We start from the raw sequence: 25,111 nt of genomic DNA on the forward strand, positions 1-25,111 counted from the left end.
CTGGTTCTCTTTTAAATTGAATTTATTCATTCAATCCAGAATTAAAAAGGCTGATTGCAATTGCACTAGAATTAAAATATTTCAAAATGCAAAGAAGAAAAAGATCACCATCTGAATTTACTCATTTAACATTTATAAATGCACAATATATACATATACACATACTAGCAAGTGAAATAAATCTTTTCAAATGTGCATGTATTTAAAAATATTGTTCTATGAATATTTATTTCTTAGTTTTCCAATTTTCATCAAAAGTCATTCCTTTTGTCAATACATTAAGACTGAAGCATAACATATGCTCAGATCAACAGCAGGAAAAAGAGTTGAAGCTTAAAATCTCAGGTTTGGAATAACTTTCAGGTTCAAATACATTAGGTCCAATGAGAATTTTAAGCAGTGGAATGACATATGGCATACGAAAAGTGGCAGTAAACACAGCATTACAGGAGGAAATCATACATTTAAGAGCTCAATCTACTTCACCCATAATTACATCTTAAGAATTGACTGGAGAGAAACAGGAGAAGGCTAGATCACTGTTACTAATAAGTAGATTCATCTCTCTTTAATGGTATAAGCTAGGACATGCATAGTACATATACCAGCATTTTCTTTACAGGCTCAAATGGCACCGATATAAAACGAAATATTTAATATGATCTCAAACTGAGCACAAGATGTATGACAATGTGACAGTCATCTTAGAATTGAAAGTCTGACAGTAATTGCCACAAATTTAAGTGATGATCTTAAAAATAACCACTCTAGACTTGCATAGAAAATACTGTCAGTGAAAATATGTTTGCGTGGTCATCAGCTGTAATATAAATAGGAAAAATCCTATTTAAATAGGAAAAGTACAGAAAAACACAACCAGTTCATCCCTTCACTATCATCACCAAAAATGCCATAAGCTGCACTCTTCTGGCTGGTTTTATTTACTTAGTTTAAAAATATTAAATAAATAAATAGCTCAATTAAAGTCTGATGCAGTGTTCTTGATACAAAAAGCAACTACAAATAACTTTCTGCAATAATAGTCTATCTTTTCTTATTATTGCCAGTTTAAACCAAATAAATTATTGAAAATTGGGAAACTTTTTTGCTATTACAATAAAAAACTGAACATATACAAAGATTAAAAATACATAGAAACTGCACTTCTGTAATATATGCCCAAGAATGTTAGAAAAATAAAAACAAACTTTTTAAGCTTCATAAAGATTGGTCTTGAGAAATGTAACCATATTTTCAGAAGAACAAAGCTTTACTTTAAAACTTTGTTAGCTTTTGAGGTAACGTTCAACACTGTGTACAGGCAATGACTACTGGTTGAATTCACTATTCGGAAGATTTTCCAATAACATCCAATGTTCTACAGTGGAAAATTTATTCAATCTGTATTAACATCCTGAAATATGGCCAATATTTGTGAATCAAAAGTAATCATTTGATGCTCAAATCTTTCCTTCTGATGACTCAGTTCACAATTCAATATCAATACAAAGTGAGGCAGCGTTATGCTGATCCTATTCTCTAATGAAAGATTTTTTCTGACTGGCCTTTACAATATCATCTGGAGAAGGTGTACTGAAGTCAAATGGTTGTATTTCTAATAAAGTATCCTGATCTTTTCCTATTCTTTCTGGAACTTGTCTGCTATATAAAAATGATTTATGAATAAGCAATGAATTTTTATTTTTCCTCATAGGATTCTGAAAACACATAGCAAGAGCAAACCAAGATGGCTCAGCACAACAACGTTTTGTCCATGAAGTGGTCCTTGTCCTCTTTGAAGGTTTACGATTACGAATGCTCACATTCCCATTGAATGCTTTATACAAATTTGCTGTTTTTTTACTTTGGAGTGTAGAGTTTTCAATAAGTGTAGTTTTCAAGGATTTCTTTTTGACGATCCCCTTTGAATCAGTAGATTGCTGCCCAATAGTTTTTCCTTTAGATTGCTGACTTTTACATGAGCTAAAATGAACACATTGTGTTTTTGAATTTTCAGATACCTGTTGAATATTTTCTGTTAAATCAAAGAGTGACATATTTCCCAATTCAGAAGTATTCAAAGGTTTCGATTTTATTAAAGATGACAAAGGCCCAGCAGTTTTATTTTGACTTTCACCGGCTAACTGTGCTAATGATAAAGACCCTAATGGTAATATTACACTGTCCGTTGAGCTACAATGAGGAACCGAGGGAGAATTAGAAATGCTTGAACTACTTTTTTTATGTTCTTCGATGAGATCTGCTAGTGAAGGACTTCCAAATGGATGAAAGGACAAGCTTTTATGCTTTTCTACTACACCTTTCAGACTGCTTTGATCTATTGTATCAAGTGTATCATGAAGATCATTACTTTTCTTCTGGTTTAGCTGTTCAGCTAGATGCAAACACTCAAGTGAAGATGGTAGATTGCCAAGGTTTTCTGATGACAAAGTTAAATAGCTAGATTGGCTATAATTTGGATCCACTATTTTAAAAGGCAATTCTGTGAGGGAAGGTTGCAAGATTCCTTCAGTCTTACTTTGTGCCAAAAAAGACAACTGTGCAATGTCTGTGACAGGCTTAACAGAGTTCATCACATTAGGCATTACAGGTAAAATAGTTGGACTCAAATTTTGTTTGTTATTACCTTCACAATCTTTAATCAGGTCTGCAAGATTAATACCCCTTTGGTGTGAATTTATTGTAGTCTGGTCAGCAAATGGGCCATTTTGTGCCCTTGTATGTGTCTGCAACACATTTGGGGATTTTTTGATCATTTCCAATAATGAAATGTTCTGTGTTCGGGTTTCCTCACCCTCATTTGCACTTTCATTATTAATAGATTCGCAAGCAATCATGGGAGCAGACGTATAACTTGGCTCAGACTGAGTCGATAGTAGAATACTCAAGTCAAAAGTTGAAGAATTATCAGTAACAAACGTTGAAGAATTATCAGTATCATCTAATAATGTCATTGGTAAACATGAATCTGAATGTTTCTGAGCTACTAATTTTGATGAGTGAAATAGGTCTCCTTACCTTACGATAGCCAGAAATGGTCAGATGGACAAGAAACCCAATAGGAATTCAGAAGCCCAATGGCAATTTCCAATTTCATCAGATTGGAAGAAGATGGAGCCACAAGGGAAGCAAAAGGAAAAGGCATTTGTTATTAATCTAGTATTTAAAAAAGTCTAAAATCCAATTAAATATAAAACATTCTGTTATCACATATAACTTAGTTAAATATTATGGAATATTTCTCAAAATTTTTAATGGAAATACCAACTTCACCCCAATTTAAAATCAATTAATCACTAGATTTGTTTTGTTAACAGTTGCCTGATCTTTAAATCTCCAAACAGTTGCTCTCTCAAATGAGCTGAGAACCTACCACAGTAGGCTAGAGAGAGTACAGCAGGCGACTGAGCACACAACCTTGAGGTGCTGATGGTTATCGTGGAGGAAGTGTTGTTGCCAATTCATATCGATTGTGTTCTGTTGATGAGGAAATCAATGATCCAGTTACAAAGAGGTGTGCAGAGACCCAGTTCCCTGATCTTGGTAACAAGTTTGGATGGAATGATGACATTGAATGCCAAGCTGTAGTCGATGAACAACAGCCTGACGAATGTGTTTATATTATCCATGAGGTCCAGTGCAGAATGAAGAGCCAGTGAGATCGAATCACCCGTTGATCTACTGTGGCAATACGTAAATTGTAGTGGGTCCAGGTTCTTGCTAAGGTAGTTGATATACACCATAACCAATCTCTCAGAGCATTTAATTACCACAGATGTTAGTGCCACCCGTCAGTATTCATTGAGGCATGTCACCTTACTCTTCTTGGGCACTGGTAATACTGGTGTTATCTAATGTTCTAATATGAAGCTAACATCCCCGCTTCATCCCACCCTCCAGGCAAATATACAAAATAAGGAATAAAACTTGATTACTAAGGAACAGAACTACCCAGAAAGGAAAAACAAAGTGCTGAAGTAAAGCAGGTGAATGCACAGTGGCATCTTATTTCTTATTCTATTGACCAATGCCTCAATGACTGGAGCCTTCGTAAAAATTATTTACAACCTATCAATATAAGCAATGAATACTTAATAATTTTAACTACCTAGTCCCCAGTTAATAATATCTACCAAATGCAGAACAACCAAAGTTCTCATAACAGGCAGCTGCCTTCAACAAAGGAAAAGCAAAAACTCAAGACAACTATTTTAATGGTTTGGATGCCTATAGCAGAAAACACATGCAGGCTTACTCTCAGTAACTGCCCAAGTATAAAAGCCTTGTAATGGTTTTACACACAAAAATCATGAACAACCATCTAATACATAAAAGTCGATCTTTATGACATACATGATACAATGAAATGATTCAACTGTAAAGCAACACTCCACTGCTTCATTTTTATACTAATCTGTATTCGGAGTTAATTAAAAAGTGCAACATGAGGCCCTGGTCTCTTAAATGTAGTGAAAATTTGAAGTATGCTACAGAAAATGACATGACAACATTTCAATGAATTTCTGCTCATTGCAAATCTAACAATGTGCTACTCAGAATCCAAGTTCATGTGCCCAATGTAAATTAAAAAATGCTGTAAATTCATGTCAGACATCATCTGCCAAAATTGTAAAGTTAAGTCAATGAATGATCTTTCATCAATCTTAAAAGTTAACTGCTTTATTGTCCACCCATTTATTTAGATTAAACGAGCTATGACAAGTCATCACCTTCGCTCCCACTATCATTCAATAGAAACTGGAAATATTTATTTCACTTTTGTCATTACATTTCAAGATTGCAACTTGCAAGCTTGTCAAGACTTATGTTCTAGATCTCTAGAACTGGGAACTTTTGGAAAACTACTAATGGTGTAAGTGCCAAAGTTTTCAAATAGAACAAATATTTCCAAAACAAGGTCCAACTAAGAAAATTGTTTGATGTCATGTTGGTGGTGCCATCTTTAAAGTATCTGTGAGGGTTTTGAAGTGTGGTGTTAATATTGATGATTTGATAACACACTTGTGCTCTGACACAAAGTTTTGCATATTAGCCTGCAAATCTCTCTCTAAAAGCTAATTGATGCCCAATGGCAACATTGACATAATGAAACACCTGGAAAATGTCAGAAACTGATGGCTAATACTGAGAACTGAATAATATTGTTGCACTACAAACAATAGCGGAAAATATATGTTTGATTGCAAATATAGTTACAAATAATTACTATCAAGTTTTTATTCAGTAAATCTGCAAACATCTTGGAAATTGATTAATGATGATTAGTGAGGTTTTTAATCATGATTATGCCAAAGCAAAAAAAAATCAATGCACTCGCAGTTGTACTGAGCCTAAAGAAATTCCTTAAAAGAAAAAGAATGGCATAAATTAAAAGATATCAAAGCAGTTGGTAAAAGTCTACAGTTCTATTAGCTTTAAAATAGTTATGGATAAGTTTAGGGGGATAGTGGGATGCTTATAAAAGTGTGATGGTGAGAGTTCAAAGCAATTAGGTGATATCTTAGACAGTGATGATGGTTTATCAAAATTTACAGCAGGGTCTTGATCAGCTGGGCAAGTGGGCTGAAGAATGGCTAATGGATTTATTGCAGATGAGTGCGAAGTGTTGCATTTTAGGAAGTCAAAACAGGGCAGGACCTTCACGTTGAACGGTAGGGTCTTGGGGAGTGTTGTAGAGCGGATCAAAGAGTACAGATACATAATTCCTCAAACGGGATGTCACATAGGGTGGTAAATGCGGCTTTTGGTATATTGGCTTTCATCAGTCATGGTATTGAGCAAATAAGTTGGGACATCATGTTACAGTGGTATAAGACGTTTGTGAGGTTGCATTTGGATTAATGTGTTCAATTTTGGTCAGCCTGCTGTAGGAAGGATATCATTAAGCAAGAAAGAGTTCAAGTCAAGAGTGTTTAATTGTCATATGTACCAAAATAGAACAATTAAATTCTTACTTGCAACAGCACAACAGGTTTGTAAACATAGTACTCAGTGGATAATAAAGAAACAAAATAAAGTTAAATAAATAAATAAAAAACAATATGGTACAAAACAAAATAAAGTCCAAAGTCCCAAGTGCAACCAAGTTTAAGGTGAGAGGGGAAATATTTAATTAAAACCCGAGGAACAACTTTTTCTCTCAGAGGGTGATGGGTATATGGAACAAGCTGCCAGAGGAGGTAGTTGAGGCAGATACTATAACAGCATTAAAAATACACTTTGAGAGGTCATCGTAGGAAACTTTTATAGGGATATATGGGCAAAACAGGACTTGCTTAGATGGGGCATCTTGGTCGCCACAGACGAGTTGGGTCAAAGGGCCTGTTTCCATGCTGTATGACTGATAAATTCAAATGTTGCCTTTATTACACATGCATTCTGTTACACGTCCCTTCTCATTTCGTTGTCTCTGTACTGTACACTGACAATGACAATTAAAGTTGAATCTGAATCTGAATCTCATCAATTGATCCCAATTCATGGCACTTCAGTCTCAAGAGTATAAACACACTCCTTTGCCATTAAGGAGCCACAAAACAAAATTCAAAACATTTAGCTAAAGTATGGATTTAGGTAACAAAAACTCTACCTTCGACTATGCTCATTATCATAATCATCTAATCAATTGAAATTTGAGCAAAAATAATTGGAATGATTAATTCCCTATTTTATGCACTTGCATATAGCATGCATTGGCACAATCTTACATTGAAATAACACTAACTGTGATAACAATATTCATATTGAAATAAGTTCAGTTTCATTCTTCATCACACGGTATACAACTTAATGATACGATTTAGTACTTTACTAATTTAAGTCAGTAAGGCACTTCATTAAAAAAATCACAAACTAAAATAACCCAATATTTCACATACCTTCTGTGGATTTCTTTGAAGGGGCTGCAACTTGGTTCTTTATTTCTGGGGTTGGCTTGCATTCCTCAGAAAGTACAAGGTCAAGGGCTTTACACGCATCGTACTGACATTTCAGCACAGCATCCACCATTATTTGCTCCAATACAGATTCTCCCAAAACTTCGCGCATTTTATCCAGGCAGGCATACAAACGAACTGAAATATAGAAGTGTGTTCAGAAAAGTTTCTGGTTCGGATTTCTTCAGAATAATGCAAAGTGAACATCTCGATACAAAAGTGAGTAAAAATGTATTGGTGGTGGACATTGTCTGTTCTATCATGGGTATTGACCTACCCACCAAATGGATCTACGGAAAGCACTGGCTCAAGACAGCAACTGATAACAAATATCTGCACCACCTTGACCATGTTCTCATCTTGCTCCCACAATGGGGAAGGTAGTACAGGAGCCCAAGTGTGTGACTGGGTAGTGCATGGATGGAACCTGGGCATGGGGGAAGGTGGGGAGGGAGGGGGGGGGGGGGAGTTGGGGAGAGAGGAAACAAAAAAGGGTGATGGAGGATGGGATGTGGGAAAACAAAGATGGGGGGACCAAAGGGGAATCATAAGGAGAGCTGAGACAAGGGAGTGGAAAATTCAATGCAATTCAATGGCGGCACGGTGGTGCAGCGGTAGAGTTGCTGCCTTATAGTGAATGCAGCGCCGGAGACCCGGGTTCGATCCAGACTACGGGTGCTGTCTGTACGGAGTTTGTACATTCTCCCCGTGACCTGCACATGGTACTAACACCATCATCAAGTATGCAGATGATACAACTGCGATTGGGCTCATCAGCAACAACGATGAGTCAGCCTATAGGGAGGAGGTCCAGCTCCTAGCAGCATGGTGCGCTGACAACAACTTGGGCCTTAACTCGAAGAAGACCAAGGAGCTCATTGTAGACTTCAGAAAGTCTAGGGGCGGCACGCACACCCCCATCCACATTAACGGGACGGAGATGGAACGTGTTTCCAGCTTCAGGTTCCTGGGGGTCAACATCTCCGATGACCTCTCTTGGACCTACAATACCTCAACTCTGGTCAAGAAGGCTCACCAGCGTCTCTTCTTCCTGAGGAGACTAAAGAAGGTCCATCTGTCTCCTCAGATTCTGGTGAACTTCTACCGCTGCACCATCGAGAGCATCCTTACCAACTGTATCACAGTATGGTGTGGCAACTGCTCTGTCTCCGACCAGAAAGCACTGCAGAGAGTGGTGAAAATTGCCCAATGCATCCCCGGTTCCTCACTCCCCTCCATTGAGTCTGTCCAAAGCAAGCGTTGTCTGCGAAGGGCGCTCAGCATCTTCAAGGACTGCTCTCACCCCAACCACAGTCTGTTTACCCTCCTACCATCCGGGAGGCGCTACAAGTCTCTCCGTTGCCTGACCAGCAGGTCCAGGAACAGCTTCTTCCCTGCGGCTGTTACATTACTCAACACTGTACCTCGATGATTGCCAAGCACCCCCCCCCCCGGACACTCCTTCCACCAGGAAAAAAATAATTGCACTACTATGACTGAATGCACGTAAATATATTTATTTATTGCTCATATTCTATGTCGCTTCTACGGAGATGCTAACTGCATTTCGTTGTCTCTGTACTGTACACTGCACAATGACAATAAAGTTTGAATCTGAATCTGAAGACGTTGGTGAGGCCGCATTTAAAATATTGTGTTCAGTTCGGCGCACCATGTTATAGAAATGTTGTCAAGTTGGTAAGGGGTTCACAGAAGATTTATGGGGATGTTGCCAGGACTAGAGGGTCCTAGCTATAGGGAGAGGTTGAGTAGGCTGGGACTCTATTCCTTCGAGCGCAAGAGGATGAGGGGTGATCTTATAAAGGCGTATACAATCATGAGAGAAATCGATCGGATAGATGCACAGAGTATTGTGCCAAGAGTAGGTGAATCGAGGACCAGAGGACAGAGGATTAAGGTGAAGGGGAAAAGATTGAAATAAGAATCTGAGGGGTCACATTTTCACACAAAGAGTGGTGGGTGTATGGAACAAGCTGCCAGAGGAGGTAGTTAAGGCAGGGCATATCCCAACATTTAAGAAACAGTTGGACGGTTACATGAATAGGACAGGTTTGGAGGGAAATGGGCCAAATGTGGGCAGATGGGACTAGTGCAGCTGGGTGTGGGCAAGTTGGGCCGAAGGGCCAGTTTCCACGCAAATAATGGAAGAAGGACTAGAATGTATTGTATACTCCAGGAGCTCATAGTCCTTCTTCTTTACCACTACTATTCCTTTCTTGTGGCTAGCCAAAATGCATGCACGAGTTAGAATAAAATTCAGATATAATGAGAATCTGAGCCCCCACTAAAGATTATCAGCACACCAATCCCCCAATAAGAGTGTAAAGTCCTCCAAAATATTCCAAATGGAATTTAAACTGGAGGTGGTGGAGGGAGGACTTAAGCCAGAAAGGGTTATTGGGAAGAAAGAGCTACTTTAAATTTAGTTGCATCTGGTTGGGTAACTATAGTAGGGTGGAGATTATTCCATGCTTTCAACTTAGTTGAATGCACATATTCAATTTGGTATCATTACTAAGACTTATGGCATTTTTATTTTCATTTATTTACTTAACTTGATGTTTAAAAGTACAACATAGTATTCATATTTGAAATATTAAAAACACATTTAAAATCTATTTAATGTACCTTGGTCAACTGTGCTTGTAGGCTGGTTATTGTGGGAAGACTCTTCAATCGTTTCTTCTAGACACTCTACACCTTCTTCCAGAGGCTCCTTTGCAAAGGCTCTGTTGTTGTAGTCATCTCTTTTGTAAATGAACTGCGCAGCTGCAATTTAAAATAGATGCAAAAGCATAGTTTTCAATAATATAGCAAAAGTGAATTTATAACTTTTATACAAATGATTATAATTCTATGGTTGCTAAAAACATTTGCAGGTACTATCGCAACGTCCAAGAAACATTTAGATAGGTACATGGATAAGATAGGTTCAGAAACAGAAAAATAGGTGCAGGAGAAGGCCATTCGGCACTTCGAGCCAGCATCGCTATTCAATATGATCATGGCTGATCATCTAAAATCTGTACCCGTTCCTGCTTTTTCCCCATATCCCTTGATTCCATTAGCCCCAAGAGCTAAATTCCTTTTGCCCTAAGCGTTAAATCTAACTCTCTCTTGAAAACATCCTGTATCTAGCCTGTCCAATCATTTAGGAATTTTATGTTTCTATGAGATCCCCTCTCATCCAAATAAATTCCAGTGAGTACAAGCCTAGTCGACCCATTCTTTCATCATATGTCAGTCCCACCATCCCAGGAATTAACCTGATAAACCTAGGCTGCACTCCCTCAATAGCAATAATGTCCTTCTTCAAAATTGCACACAATACTCCAGGTGCAGTCTCACCAGGCCTGTACAACTGCAGTAGGACCTCCTTGCTCCTAAACTCAAATACTCTCGCAATGAAGGCCAACATGCCATTAGCTTTCTTCATTGCCTGCTGTATCTGCATGCTTACTTTCAGTAACTGATGTACAGGTCTCGTTACACCTCCCCTTTTCCTAATCTGACACCATTCAGATAATCTGCCTTCCGGTTCTTGCTACCAAAGTGGATAACCTCACATTTATCCACATTATACTGCATCTGCCATGCTTCTGCCCACTCACCCAACCTATCCAAGTCACCCTGCAGCCTCATAGCATTCTCCTCGCAGCTCACACTGCCACCCTGCTTTGTGTCATCTGCAAACTGGAGATGTCACAGTCCCAACAGTTTACCAAACACCATTTCCTGACTAATGTGAATTCCCTTCAGTTCCTCCCTCCCACTAGATCCTCGGTTCCCTAGTATTTCTGGGAGATTGTTTGTGTCTTCCTTAGTAAAGACAGAACCAAAGTACTCATTTAACTGTTCTGCCATTTCCTTATTTCCCTATTATAAATTCACCTGTCTCTGACTGCAAGGGATCTACATTTGTCTTCGCTAATTTTTCCTTTTTACATATCTAAAGCTTTTAGTCAGTTTTTATATGCCCTGCAAGCTTTCTTTCATGCTCTTTTTGCCCCCTCTTTATTAACCCCTTGGTCCTCGTCTGTGGAGTTCTAAATTTCTACCAGTCCTCCGGTTTGCTGCTTCCTCTTGCCAAATTATATGCCTCTTCCTCTTCGAAGGATATAGTCCAAATGCAGGCAGGTGGGACTCGTATAGATGGGACATGTTGGTTGGCCTGTTTCCATGCTGTATGACTCCAATTGCTTTAAGGTGAGAAGGGAAAGGTTTAAAGGAGATGTGTGGGCATGTTTTCCTTTTAATTATACATACAAAGGTGGGGAGAGTTTGGAACATGCTGCTGGGGATGGTGGTTGAAGCAGATATGCTAGTGGCATTTAAAATACTTTTGGATAGGCATCAGGATAGGCAGATAAGAGGGATATTGTTATGTGTAGGTAGGTAAGTGATGGTCTTGGCATGATGTTCGGTACAGACATAGTGGGCCAAAGGTTCTGTTCTTCTATATTCTATGTTAATAAGCGGCAAACCCAAAACGTTGTCAACTTTAGTTTTGTTTAGAGATACAGTGCGGAAACAGGCCCTTCAGCCCACGCTGACCAGCAGTCCCCGCACACTAACTCTATCTTACACCCTGTGGGGACAATTTTACATTTACCAAGCCAATTAACCTACAGACCTGTATGTCTTTGGAGTGTGGGAGGAAACCAAAGATCTCGGAGAAAACCCACGCAGGTCACGGGAGAACGTACAAACTACGTACAGACAGCATCCGTAGTCGGGTTCGAACCTGGGTCTCCGGCGCTGCATTCGCTGTAAGGCAGCAACTCTACCGCTGCGCCACTGGGACCATCCTTGGTTCCACACTGTCAGAATGCTTCATCTCCTAACATTATACTATCCTGAATTCTCCCTCTCCACTTTCAGCAACCTTAATGGAATAATATAATGGGCCTGTATTCACTGTTGTTTAGAAGGATGAGAGGGCCCCTCATTGAAACTTACCGAATAATGAAAGGGGTGGATAGAGTGGATGTGGAAAAGATGCTTCCACTAGTGGGAGAGTCTACAGCCTCAGATTATAAAGACATACCTTCAGAAAGGAGATGAAGACATTTATTTAGTCAAAGGGTGATGAATCTGTGGAAATCATTGCCACAGATAGCCGTGGAGGTCATTTTTTAAAGCAGAGTGACTGATTCTTGATTAGTATGGGTACCAGGGGTTATGGAAAGAAGACAGGAGAATGGGGTTGAAAGGGAAAGATAGATCAGCCATGATTGAATGCCGGAGTAGTTTAAATGCCGAATAGCCCAATTCTGCTCCTATAACTTATGAACTTTTAATGGAATAATATAGATAGATACATTGGGTGGCGTGGACATGGTAAGTCTCCTCTTGTCCTGTATGACTCTATGCGCCAGGAATTCCCAAGAGTCAGTGAGGATATTGCACTTTCTCAATGTTGTTAGTGTATCTCTGAACCTTTTCTTCTGTCAGGGCTCATAATATAACGTCCATTTTTGGAGTACGATATCAGGCACGTGGCACATGACTATTCATAAATATCCTCTAAATCATTCGGATCATCGATCTCTCCCAGATCAATGTCTCCAACAATGAATCCTGATTACGTACACAATTATCTTTAATGGAGATTTATGAATAAGGAAAGGATAAATTCACACCTTAAGATTTTCAGCTATTCATAGTGCCAATTTGGAACGCATTACTAAAGTTCATCTTACGAGTGTTCATTTAAATTAAAACTTATGAAATGGAAAACAAATTAGGAAATTGGTTAGGCAGAGAGGGGGAGGGGGCAGAGAGAGGGGGGGCAGAGAGAGGGGGGGCAGAAGGAGGGGGGGCAGAAGGAGGGGGGGCAGAGGGAGGGGGGCGCAGAGGGAGGGGGGGGCAGAGGGAGGGGGGGCAGAAGGAGAGGGGGGCAGAGAGAGGGGGGCAGAGAGAGGGGGAGAGAGGGGGGCAGAGAGAGGGGGGCAGAGAGAGGGGACAGAGAGAGGGGGGGGCAGAGAGAGGGGGGCAGAGCGAGGGGGGCAGAGAGAGGGGGGCAGAGAGAGGGGGGCAGAGAGAGGGGGGGCAGAGAGAGGGGGGGCAGAGAGAGGGGGGGCAGAGAGAGGGGGGGCAGAGGGAGGGGGGGCAGAGGGAGGGGGGCAGAGGGAGGGGGGCGCAGAGGGAGGGGGGCGCAGAGGGAGGGGGGCGCAGAGGGAGGGGGGCGCAGAGGGAGGGGGGCGCAGAGGGAGGGGGGGCAGAAGGAGAGGGGGCAGAGAGAGGGGGCAGAGAGAGGGGGGCAGAGAGAGAGGGGCAGAGAGAGGGGGCAGAGAGAGGGGGGCAGGGAGAGGGGGGCAGAGAGAGGGGGGCAGAGAGAGGGGGGTGCAGAGATGGTGGAGGGGGCAGAGAGAGGGGGGCAGAGAGAGGGGGAGAGAGGGGGGGCAGAGAGATGGGGGCAGAGAGAGGGGGGGCAGAGAGAGGGGGGGCAGAGAGAGGGGGGACAGAGAGAGGGGGGACAGAGAGAGGGGGGACAGAGAGAGGGGGGACAGAGAGAGGGGGGACAGAGAGAGGGGGGACAGAGAGAGGGAGGGCAGAGAGAGGGAGGGCAGAGAGAAGCAGGGCAGAGAGTGGACCCGACCCGAGGACTCGACAGCTCGGTCCCGTCCCCTCAATGAGGGCAGAGAGAGGGGGACATGGACTCGGCGAGCGGGGCGGGCCCGACTTGCTCGTACTTTCTGCGTCTTTTGGAGCGGGGGCAGTGTCTTGAATAACGGGGGGGGGGGAAGGATTGAGAGGTCGGAGGGGGGGTGACGTCACTCGCAGCGCGAGGAAGAAGGGCATACAGACCCATTTTGACGTCATCAGCGAAAGACAGTTGTTTTTAAATTCAAAGTTTTGTCAGATTTTTGAACATTTTCAGAAATAACTCGAGAAATAAAGCAAGAAATTTTCAGATAAGGCGATTTCGGACTCCAAGGGAAAAATCTCTACCGGAATATGTAAAAATGTTACCATTAGTGCGTCGTTTTTTCGAGAAGATGTGATCAAACAAATAAACACACACACACATCCAAGATCAGACTTTTAAGTATATGTTGAAGTTAGATAGATTAGTCAGGGCACTTCTAAAACGAGAAGTATCTTTTTTTTTTCTTTTTTTATATATTTTATTTTATTAGAAGTAAGTACAGTCATATGGCACCAAAGTGCCTAATATATATTTTCATAATACATTTTATGTACAACTTCTTTTTTTTTTTTTTTGTTACATTGAAAAAAGATTAGAATAAGAAAAAGAAGTTAGATAGTAAAGGATAGAAAGATGTGAAATATATAGTGTGTGAAAAAAGAAAACGAGTAAATGAAGAAAGTTGAGAGAGAAAATAGAGAAAAGAAAATAAAATAAAAAAGAAAAGGTGATCATTATTTATAATCTTGACCAACCCTCGTCCAGTCCTGAAACAGTTATTTTTTACAATTGTGTTGCACCATATGATTCCAAAAAAACGACGAATGGAGACCAACTCGTTATGAATTGGTCTGATTTATCCATTAGGAGGAATCGCATTTCCTCAAGATGAGCGGTGTCCAACATACTTGCAATCCACATTTTAAGCGTTGGTATTGATGTGTCCTTCCAAAATTTAAGTATTAATTTTTTTGCTATTATTAAACCATAGTTAAGGAATAGATTTTGAGATGTGTTCAATTTATTCCCATCTTCCATTACACCAAATATAATCGTTTCAGTATTAGGTTCCATTCTTGTCTTGAATAATTTTGTAAATATTTCAAAAATATAATTCCAAAATCTATAAAGTTTTATGCAGGAAACTAAGGAGTGTGTTATAGTTGCCTTTTGGGCTAGACATTTATCACAAGTGGCAGATATATTTGGATAAAATTTGTTCAATCTTGTTTTTGAATAATATAATCCATGTACAATTTTAAATTGAATTAGATTATGTCTTACATTAATTGAACATTTGTGAATATATATCAGGTATTTTTCCCATTTAACCTTCGTAATTTTTATCATTAGTTCCCGTTCCCACTCTTCTCTAAGTACCTCTGTCGATGGTAGGTCTATATTTAGAATACTATTATATGTATGATATTAATTTTTGTGAGTCAGCTTCAATATTCATTGCTTCTTCCAATAAGTCAGGAGTTACTTTTTGATATCCTTGTATATATTTTTTCACGAAAGCGCAAATCTGAAGATATTTAAAATATTGGTTGTTTTTCAATTTAAATTTTAATTGTAATTGTTGGAATGATAATAGGTTTCCCATTTCGTACATATCCCCGATCCTTCTAATTCCGAGACTTTCCCATTGGTTATATGTCTTATCAATAAGAGATGGTTTAAATAAAGGGTTATTCGCTATTGGCATTAACAGTGATAGATTTCTTAATTTTAAAGATAATTTTATTTGTTTCCAAATTCTTATTGTACCATATATAATTGGGTTCTTCTTATATATTGTGTTATTCAGTTTTTTTGGGGAGAAGAGGATCGTTCCTATATTACAAGGATGGCAATCCTCCTTCTCCATTTTTATCCATTCTGTCTGTTGGGTAGAATTATCCAACCAATAAATCATATTCTTAATATGCACTGCCCAGTAATAATACATAAAATTCAGAAGTGAAAGTCCCCCGACCTCTTTTGGTTTACATAAGTGTTTTTTTGTGATTCTATGTGATCTATAGTCCCAAATATAATTAGTAATATTAGAGTCTAATTTTAAAAAAAAATATTTTGGTATATATACCGGTATAGATTGAAATAGGTATAGTAATTGTGGTAGGAAGATCATTTTTTATTGCATTTATTCTACCTAATAATGATAAGGGAAGTGTTTTCCAAAATTTAATCAACGTATTAAGTTTATTTAATAAAGGTATGAAATTAGCATTGAATAATGCTTTATATTTTCTAGTAATCTGAATACCCAAATATTTAAAATTTTCTGTTGCGATTTTAAAGGGGAACTTCAGTAAGTGTGTAGGTTCTTGAGGTTTTAATGTCATGATTTCACTTTTATTCCAGTTTATTCTATATCCAGAAAAAGACCCAAATTCCTCTATTAAGTTTAATAAATTTGGTATGCTCGTTTGTGACTTTGTAATATATAAAAGTATATCGTCTGCATATAATGAGATTTTATTCTTTGAGTCCCTGGTATTATAGCCCTGAATATTCGGATGAATTCTTATACTTTCAGCCAGGGGTTATATCATAAGAGCAAATAGCAGGGGTGATAGTGCACATCCCTGCCTATTACCCCTTGATAGTTGAAATTTTTGAGATAACATGTTAGTAGTTAAAATTCTTGCCATCGGTTTATCATATAATAATTGTACCCATGTTATAACATTCTCTCCCATATTAAATTTTTGTAGTACTTTATATAAGTATTGCCACTCTACCTGATCAAATGCTTTCTCTGCATCCAAAGAAATAATTGATATATCTTCTTCCTCTACTTTATGCGAGTACATTATATTAAACAGGCGTCTCAGATTATTAAATGAGTATCTTTTAGGTATAAACCCCGTTTGATCAGGGTTTATCAATTTACTAATATATTTGCTTAATCTTCTTGCTAAAATCTTTGCTAAAATTTTCTGATCTGTATTTAAAAGTGATATAGCTCTGTACGAGCCCGGATCTTCTAAATCTTTATCTTTTTTTGGAATATGCGTAATAGTTGATTCTGTTAGTGTTTCAGGTAGTTTGTTTTCTTTAAAAGCATGGGAGTATAAATTAAATAAATAAGGGGTCGTTATCTCCTGAATTTTTTTATAAAATTCATTATTAAAACCATCTGGTCCCGGTGTCTTACCATTTTTCAGCGATTTTATTGTTTCACCTATTTCTTTGATTGTAATTTGAGCTCCTAGTTCCTCTTGTTCCAAAAGGTCCAGTATTGGAAGATTACAGTTATCTAGAATTTTTTTATTTTACTATCTTCTCTTTTAATTTTAGATGTATATAAGTTTTGGTAAAATTGGGCAAATCTATTATTAATATCTTTAGGTAGTATTAGTAATTCACCTTTCTCTGATTTAATTTTGGTTATAGTATTTTCCTTTTCTTGTTTTTTCAATTGGCGAGCTAAAAGCTTATGTGGTTTGTCACCAAACTCAAAATGTTCCTGTTTTGTAATTTGGAATAGTCTTATTACTCTTGCCGATAAAATTCGATTAAGTTTAAATTTCAGTAATATTATCTTATTGTGTTTATCTGTCGTGGAATCTTTGGCATTATCCAACTCTAACTGTCTGATTTCTTGTTCTAACAACAATTGTTTCATATCAAAGTTTTCAAAATAAAAAGAACGAGAAGTATCTTAAATGATATGTAATCACAAACATACATATGAAAATATGCTAGCAAAGAGACTTATTTTTTGGTTATAAAGAAAAATGACTATCAGGTTTACCCTGTTTTTACAATTCAAAGATAGGTGATAATATTGACAAACCTGTTGCAGGTGAAATGCAGTAGTCGTCTTCCACTGATTGGCCATAGACATCATCATCTTCAAAGTCTAAAAATAAACAGCATTCATTTTCAGAAATGTTGTAAAGAGTCCAATGACAAAAAAATATTATTTCCAGAATTCTGACATTGTAATTACAAGTCCACCCCCTCCGGCCTCAGTAGACTAAAAGATGATGCTCATGAAGCCATTACAAGGATGTTAAGAGCTTTCGGGCAGCACTCGATTAACACACTAAACCAGGGGTCCGCAACCTACGGCCCACAGGCCAAATCTGGCCCGTAACCCAAAATCATCTGGCCCGCAGGCGTTTTTTTATCCTCAATCATCCGGTACACAGACTTCCGTCATTTCCAGTACCTGGAATGTTTAAGAACGAACTGCAGATGCTGGAAAAATTGAAGGTAGAAAAAAATGCTGGAGTGAGTTTCTCCAGCATATTTTTTTACCTCCGGTACCTGGAAGGTGATCTTTGGACCAAGGGTCGGGTGAAACACTGAAAAAGTGCTGCCCATCGCCCTGCGTGAGGCCGGGCTCCTCCTCCCGGCCCAGGCGCGGTGACCCAAGGAAACCTGCGCTGGTGGCCACAATGGACGAGTGCCGAGCTCTGGCGGTACCGCATCCTGTGCAAAGCCGCCGGCACGGCCGCGCACCTTTTGTGTCTGGGCTTCGCTGTCGGGATCGGGATTGTCAGTAGGCCAGGAACAAGTGAGTATGATGCCTGCCATCCGGGGCGGGATCCATGTGCCTGCTATCCGCTCACACACGTGTCCTGGCCCCTTGGCAGAAGAGGTTGTCGACCCCTACATTGGACCAAGTGTGGACCTGTTGAGCCCCGTCCCCCAACGCAATATTCCACCACTGACCCATAGCCCACAACTGCACAGGCACGGCTGACGGGTTCCCGTTGTGACGCCAGAGATCCCCGTTGTGATGCGGGTCACGGCAACCCTCCCACAACTGCGCAGGCGCGGCCGGCAAGTCGGGGCCTGACTGCAACTTTTTTAAAGTTCGAAATGACAATAACTTCTAAAATATAAGATCAATGAGAATGCACCTCACTCTCCTTCTTTAATCCCCTATTCCCCATCTCCATTATTCTCCCTCTCCCCACCCTCCATCTCTTCCTACCCCTATCCTCCTCCATTCCCCCTCATCCCGCAGCACTCCCTTCCCCTCCCTCTTCTTTCCCCTCTCCTCCTCCACTCCATCCCACACCTCTCCCTCCCTCTCCTTTCCCCCCGTCACTCCCTCCCTAACTCCTCTTCCCTCCTTACTCCCCTCCTCTTCCTCTATCCCCCTGCTTCTTCACTCCTCACCTCCCCCCTATCCCACCCTCCCCACTCTCCCTCCTCACCTCCCCCACTGCCCTCCTCTCCCTCTATCCCCATTCCCTACCTCCCCCACTCCTCTCCCTCTATCCCCTCTTCTCCTTCCTCACCTCCCCCACCCTCTCCACCCCCCTCATCTCCCACTATCCCCCTGCTCCCCCACTCCTCACCTCCCACATATCCCACCCCCCCCCCCCACAATGAAAATAGCGATTTTTTAAATATAAATGAAATTCTCAATGATAATTGCATTTTTCTTTAAAATAACCCAAGCACAATGTTAGCTGTTAATGAAAATGGAAGAATTTGATTAAAAGGTTTTTCTTTTAGAATAAAATCAATGTAAATGAAAATCGCAATAATTTAAAAAAAAGTGATTTGGGATCCCATTGTGACGTCATTGTGACATTGAACGCTGCTGACGGGCAAAGTGGAAAAGTGTTTTTTGTAAATTTTAAAATGTCAATAACATAAAATATGACATCAATCTGAACGAAACTTGGCTAATGCACACCCCAGGACAATACCATTTTGGCGCAGTTTCCAGAACTCACACACATACATACGAATAAACAAACAAACAAAAAAACAAGATGAGAGTTTTAGTAATATACTAGACTAAGTGGGATCCGTTGGGTCCCAGCATCATAGGAGGGTTGGTCCCCCAACGCAATATTCCACCTCCACCAATTCCAATATTGGCAGCCAGTGGCGGGGGGGGGGGGGGCTTTCCAGAGGGCTAGTATGGACAATGTGGGCCGAATGGATTCTTGGGCTGGCAGCTCAATCACTCAAGCCTGTTGTGCTGGCAGCTCACTCACTCACGGCTGGTGGGCTGGCAGTTGACTCACGGCTATTTCTTGAAATTCCATTTCAAGCAGGGTGCAAGGCCACCAAATTCAAGTGCAGTTTCATACCATTTCAAGCAGGGTGCAAGGCCGCTAAAGACAGCGAGTCGTGACCTCTCCCTCCTCCATCTTGCAGGGACTGAGCCACGCCCACACTTCTGGGTTTTATAGTCCCTCCCCCCTCCCACCAGAAGGGGCGTGGCCTTCATGGCGTGATTGACAGGAGAGAATCTCAACATTTTAAAAACACTAATAACTCCTTTATTTTTCATCGATGGGAAAAATCATTGGCAGCTGATGAGCGGAGTAAGATGGCCAAAAATTACAGCCGTATGTCGCAGTGTTTTTTCTAAAATCAATATAAAGCGCAAACAATAAGTGGTCAAGATTAGACTTTTAATTATACAGAAGTTAAGGCAACTTTAATTAGGCAAGGCAACTTTAATTGGGCAAGGCAACTTTAATTAGGCAACACAGCTTTAGCATTTCTAAACCACAGGCAACACAGCTTTGTTATTTCCAAACCAAAGGCAACACAGCTTTAGCATTTCCAAACAGAAGGCAACACAGCTTTAGCATTTCCAAACCAAAGGCAACACAGCTTTAGCATTTCCAAACCAAAGGCAACACAGCTTTAGCATTTCCAAACCAAAGGCAACACAGCTTTAGCATTTCCAAACCAAAGGCAACACAGCTTTAGCATTTCCAAACCATATTTTCAAACCACATTAAGGGCACTGACAGGTCAGTAAAACCACTCAGTTTAGTAGACATGTGTTCAGTGTTATTCAAAACTCAGACTGAGAGACGTAACCCTCTCGCTCCCCCATCTTGCAGAGACTGACTGAGGCACTCAACATTTTTATAGTCCTTCCGGATGGGGCGTGGCCTTCAGGAGAGAGATTCTCAACATTTTTTAAACACTAATAACTCTTTCATTTTTCATTGATGGGAAAAATCCTCTTGTCCTGCGCAGCGGAGGGGGACTCTAAGTAAGATGGCCAAAAATCACAGCCGTAAGTGGCAGCGTTTTTTTCTAAAATCAATATACAGAATAGGAAGTGGTCAAGGTCAGGCATTTAATAATATAATAAGGTAGATGGTCCTACATTCAGTGATGGCAATAAATATCAGGTTTGTCAACACAGTCGATATTTCATGAATAGGTATAGCAGGTAGAATTTGAAAAGGTACCCGCTTGATGGAGAAGCTGGTGCTGTGAGAAAATTGTTGCCTGGAACTTTCTATCTTATATGTAAGTGCAGGCCAATAGTAATTCAAATCCAAAAAGCAAAACAAATAAAAAAACAATGAGGTAGTGACATAATATAATAGAGGGGGAAGTAAACAGTAAAATTATAATTTTAAAATCTTTACAAATAATAAAATGCTAAGGAATAAGACTCCATACTTTGCCAGAGTTGTGTCAGTGTTAAAAATGGGTGTTTGAGGTCATGCAAAGCATAACACTTAAAATATTTAAACGTAGAGGCACCCTTAATTTCTTTCTGGCCTGCTCTGTCTGCAAACATACACTGAGCGACGAGCTGCATGTCAATAATTCCCCATCCCATTCTGACCTAATCTTCCCACATGATTTTAATCAAGCTCAACATGTTCAACATAAACCTACTATCAAAAACTATCCCGCTTCAAGCCTTCATCCATAACAAAGGGATTAGGAGATAGGATTACTAAAGATCATTATGCAAATGCTCACGCCAAGCAAAGCTTTATTTTTCTTTGGGGATACCAGTTACCATGGTTGGTCAGAAAAGTCAGAAGAGAAGTCAGGAAATCCTTCAGAGGGGTGAACCCCCGAAAAGCACCTGGCCCTGATGGTATACCCGGTCGTGTTCTAAAAACCTGTGCGGACCAACTGGCGGGAGTTTTTACGGACATTTTCAACCTCTCACTTCTGAGGTCTGAGGTCCCGACCTGCTTTAAAAGGGCATCAATTATACCGGTGCCTAAGAAGAGTAAGGTGACGTGCCTCAATGACTATCGACCAGTGGCACTAACGCCGGTGGTGATGAAGTGCTTTGAGAGGTTGATTATGGAGCAAATCAACTCCTACCTCGACAAAAACCTGGACCCACTGCAGTTCGCGTACCGCCACAACAGATCAACGGTGGATGCGATCTCGCTGGCCCTCCACTCCGCACTGGACCACTTGGACAACAAAAACTCATATGTCAGGCTGTTATTCATTGATTACAGCTCGGCATTTAACACAATCATCCCCTCCAAACTGGTTACCAAACTCGCAGAACTGGGTCTCTGCGCATCCCTCTGCAACTGGATCCTCAAATTCCTCGTCCACAGACCAGTCTGTTCGTATTGGTGGAAATGTGTCAGCCTCGATAACAATCAGCACGGGAGCACCTCAAGGCTGCGTGCTCAGCCCCCTGCTGTACTCACTCTATACCCATGACTGCGTAGCGAACCACAGTGCGAACTCCATCATCAAGTTCGCTGATGACACCACCATCGTGGGGCGTATCACTGATGGGGATGAGTCAGAATATAGAAGAGAGATCGAGCAACTGTCCATATGGTGCCAGCGCAATAACCTGGCCCTCAACACCAGCAAAACCAAGGAACTGATTGTGGACTTTGGAAGGAGTAGGAGGGGGACCCACAGCCCCATTTATATCAACGGGTCGATGGTTGAAAGGGTCAAGAGCTTCAAATTCCTGGGCGTGCACATCTCTGAAGATCTTTCCTGGTCCGAGAACACTAATGCAATCATCAAAAAAGCACATCAGCGCCTCTACTTCCTGAGAAGTTTACGGAGAGTCGGATTGTCAAGGAAGATTCTCTCTAACTTCTACAGGTGCACAGTCGAGAGCATGCTGACCGGTTGCATCGTGGCTTGGTTCGGCAATTTGAGCGCCCTGGAGAGGAAAAGACTACAAAAAGTAGTAAACACTGCCCAGTCCATCATCGGCTCTGACCTTCCTTCCATCGAGGGGATTTATCGCAGTCGCTGCCTCAAAAAGGCTGGCAGTATCATCAAAGACCCACACCACCCTGGCCACACACTCATCTCCCTGCTACCTTCAGGTAGAAGATACAGGAGCCTGAAGACTGCAACAACCAGGTTCAGGAATAGCTACTTCCCCTCAGCCATCAGGCTATTAAACCTGGCTCGGACAAAACTCTGATTATTAACAACCACTTTCTGTTATTTGCACTTTATTTGCAGTTTATTTATTCATGTGTGTATATATTTATATCATGGTGTATGGACACATTTATCTGTACTGTAGTAAATGCCTTACTATTTTTCTGTGTGCTTAAGCAAAGCAAGAATTTCATTGTCCTATACAGGGACACATGACAATAAACTCACTTGAACTTGAATTTCCACCCAGTGAGGATAAATTAAAAGCAAACTGTGCTTGTTTAGACAACCTGAAATATACAAGCTGAAATTTACGTGCCCGAGGAAGATGTGTACTCTAGTTTTTTTTCTCTCATTTTAAAATAATGTTTGCTGAGCGGGGGAGACCATAATTTATAAACTCTTGTCAGGTGAGATTTTATTGAATCATGAGAAATTGAACCTCTCCGCAACAATAAAAGTGAAGAGTTCTTTCCAGAACATAAGTAATATTATACCATGGAACATAGCATCCTCGTTCTAAAGAACAACCTGGTGCGCAATCAAGCAATTTGATTGCGCACCATATTTTTCTTTAGAACGAGGATGCCCGGTTGCTCAGCCTAGAATTAGGGAAAAAAATGAAAATAAATTACTAATGGGATATTAGAAAATGTTTTAATGTATTGTCCACTGACAATCTACATAACCTTGGATATCTTAGTTTAGTTTATCATTGTCACATGTACTGAGGTACAGTGAAATGTTTTTTGTTGTGTGCTGTCCACTCAGCATGCTGTAGTTGGGTAGACTTACAATCTGCAATGATAACACCAAAGAACCTGTAGACCACAGCACCTTTAGTTATACAGCAAATATGCCAAAATAAGAGAATGCACCAATTTCCCTGTCCTCACCTTCCACGATCAAATTCAACATCAAATCACTTTCTCCCAATTTCTATCCACTTCAACTGTCAGCAGCAAACACATTTCCACCGCTAAAGTATCTATATTCCCCGTTCAAATTTCTACTACTTCAATCTATCCTTTCATAGGGTCTCTCCAACAAGTACACCAACTATACACCCCTTCCAAGATATATATTTTCTCTTCCTAATTTTAGTATATCTATAGCAATTACACACAACGCAATCTACTCTCCACTTGCCCAGATGAGTGCAGTTACACCAGCCTCAATGTCATGCAAGACAAAGCAGTCCACTTAGCTGTTATCTCGTCAACCATACAGCACTTTCGCTTCTTCCACGTACTCCTGTTTTTCACCTAGACAGCTCTAACAGCAACTTTAAAATCCCACAATCGCTGCTTGCAATGAGAATAGCAGCAGTTGTGCAGGAACACTGCCACCAGCAGGTTCCTATTCACGTTATAAATGATCCTGACATGGAATTATATAATTACTGCTTTGGAATATTCGATCTAAACCTATGATCTAGCTTTAATAAAATACCCTGGCAGTATTATCAACTGCTGAACAAAATGTTCAATTGAAAATAAGCAGGTTAATTTTCAAGCTAAAGTGATACAAAATTTTTTTTTTTTTAATTGGGTAAAAACGTTTGACCAATCTGCCAACCACAGAAAACACAAACGTCTAAATAGTTTTAATATTATTCTCTTTTTTCAAATTCAGTCCCAACATTTGACTTTTCCTTTTATAGTTGCTGAAAGATCAAATGTTTATTCCCATCATTCTCCATCTTATAGTTACTGTCTTTTCCAATATTACTCCCACAAAATATGGTACATTTTTAATCTGCTTTTGTATTTGTAGTGTCAGAGTATAGGAACATAATATGCCATGATTGAGCCTTAGATATAATACAAGAAGCAAAAGTAGAGAGACAGGATACAAAACAACAAAGGGAGGAACACTGCTGCCTCTGTTCCACAAACTTGATACAAACCTGAGCTGTGAAGTTTGCATGGAGTTTGTATCTTCTCCCTGTGATCTCAAGGGTTTCCTCCACAAAGACATGTGGTTGATTAATTCACCACTGTATTTATCCCTACATATGGGGTGGTGGAATATGGGATGGGCAATAAAAAGTTGAAAGAAATATAGAGATAAAAGAGTCAAGAGTAATGAATTGTCATATGAACCAAACACAGAATAATGAAACTCTTAATGTTATTGTGAAAATAAGCAGATTTTGGGTTGACCTTTGAGGCAATATAGGCGCGATGACCTGAAATGGCCTCTGTGAATGCTGCACGGAAATAAAGGACCGGAGCTAGTTTGCACAAACAACAATATAATAATCACTGCAATATTTTGGGGGTAAATTCATTAATAGATAAATATGACCCAGAACATAATTACATAATTG

At 40.2% G+C, this 25,111-nt stretch overlaps 1 protein-coding gene across 5 annotated transcripts in view; it reads right to left on the reverse strand.

The window, feature by feature from the left end:
* Positions 1 to 25,111, reverse strand: part of hbs1l (HBS1 like translational GTPase) — a 151,362-nt gene that overhangs the window by 116,693 nt on the left and 9,558 nt on the right. For 2 of the 5 annotated variants that reach the window (XM_033020934.1, XM_033020935.1), the window contains exons 2-5: positions 17,456 to 17,521; positions 9,627 to 9,767; positions 6,921 to 7,115; positions 2,648 to 3,034 (exon numbers count right to left, since the gene is read on the reverse strand). In XM_033020934.1, coding sequence (XP_032876825.1) covers positions 2,648 to 3,034; positions 6,921 to 7,115; positions 9,627 to 9,767; positions 17,456 to 17,521 — 789 coding nt within the window. Of the gene's footprint in view, positions 1 to 2,647; positions 3,040 to 6,920; positions 7,116 to 9,626; positions 9,768 to 17,455; positions 17,522 to 25,111 lie in introns of those variants that run through there. The other 3 variants (XM_033020936.1, XM_033020938.1, XM_033020937.1) reach the window with 2 other exon arrangements.

This window comes from Amblyraja radiata, chromosome 5, assembly GCF_010909765.2.
Source record: "Amblyraja radiata isolate CabotCenter1 chromosome 5, sAmbRad1.1.pri, whole genome shotgun sequence".
Lineage (NCBI taxonomy): Eukaryota > Metazoa > Chordata > Chondrichthyes > Rajiformes > Rajidae > Amblyraja > Amblyraja radiata.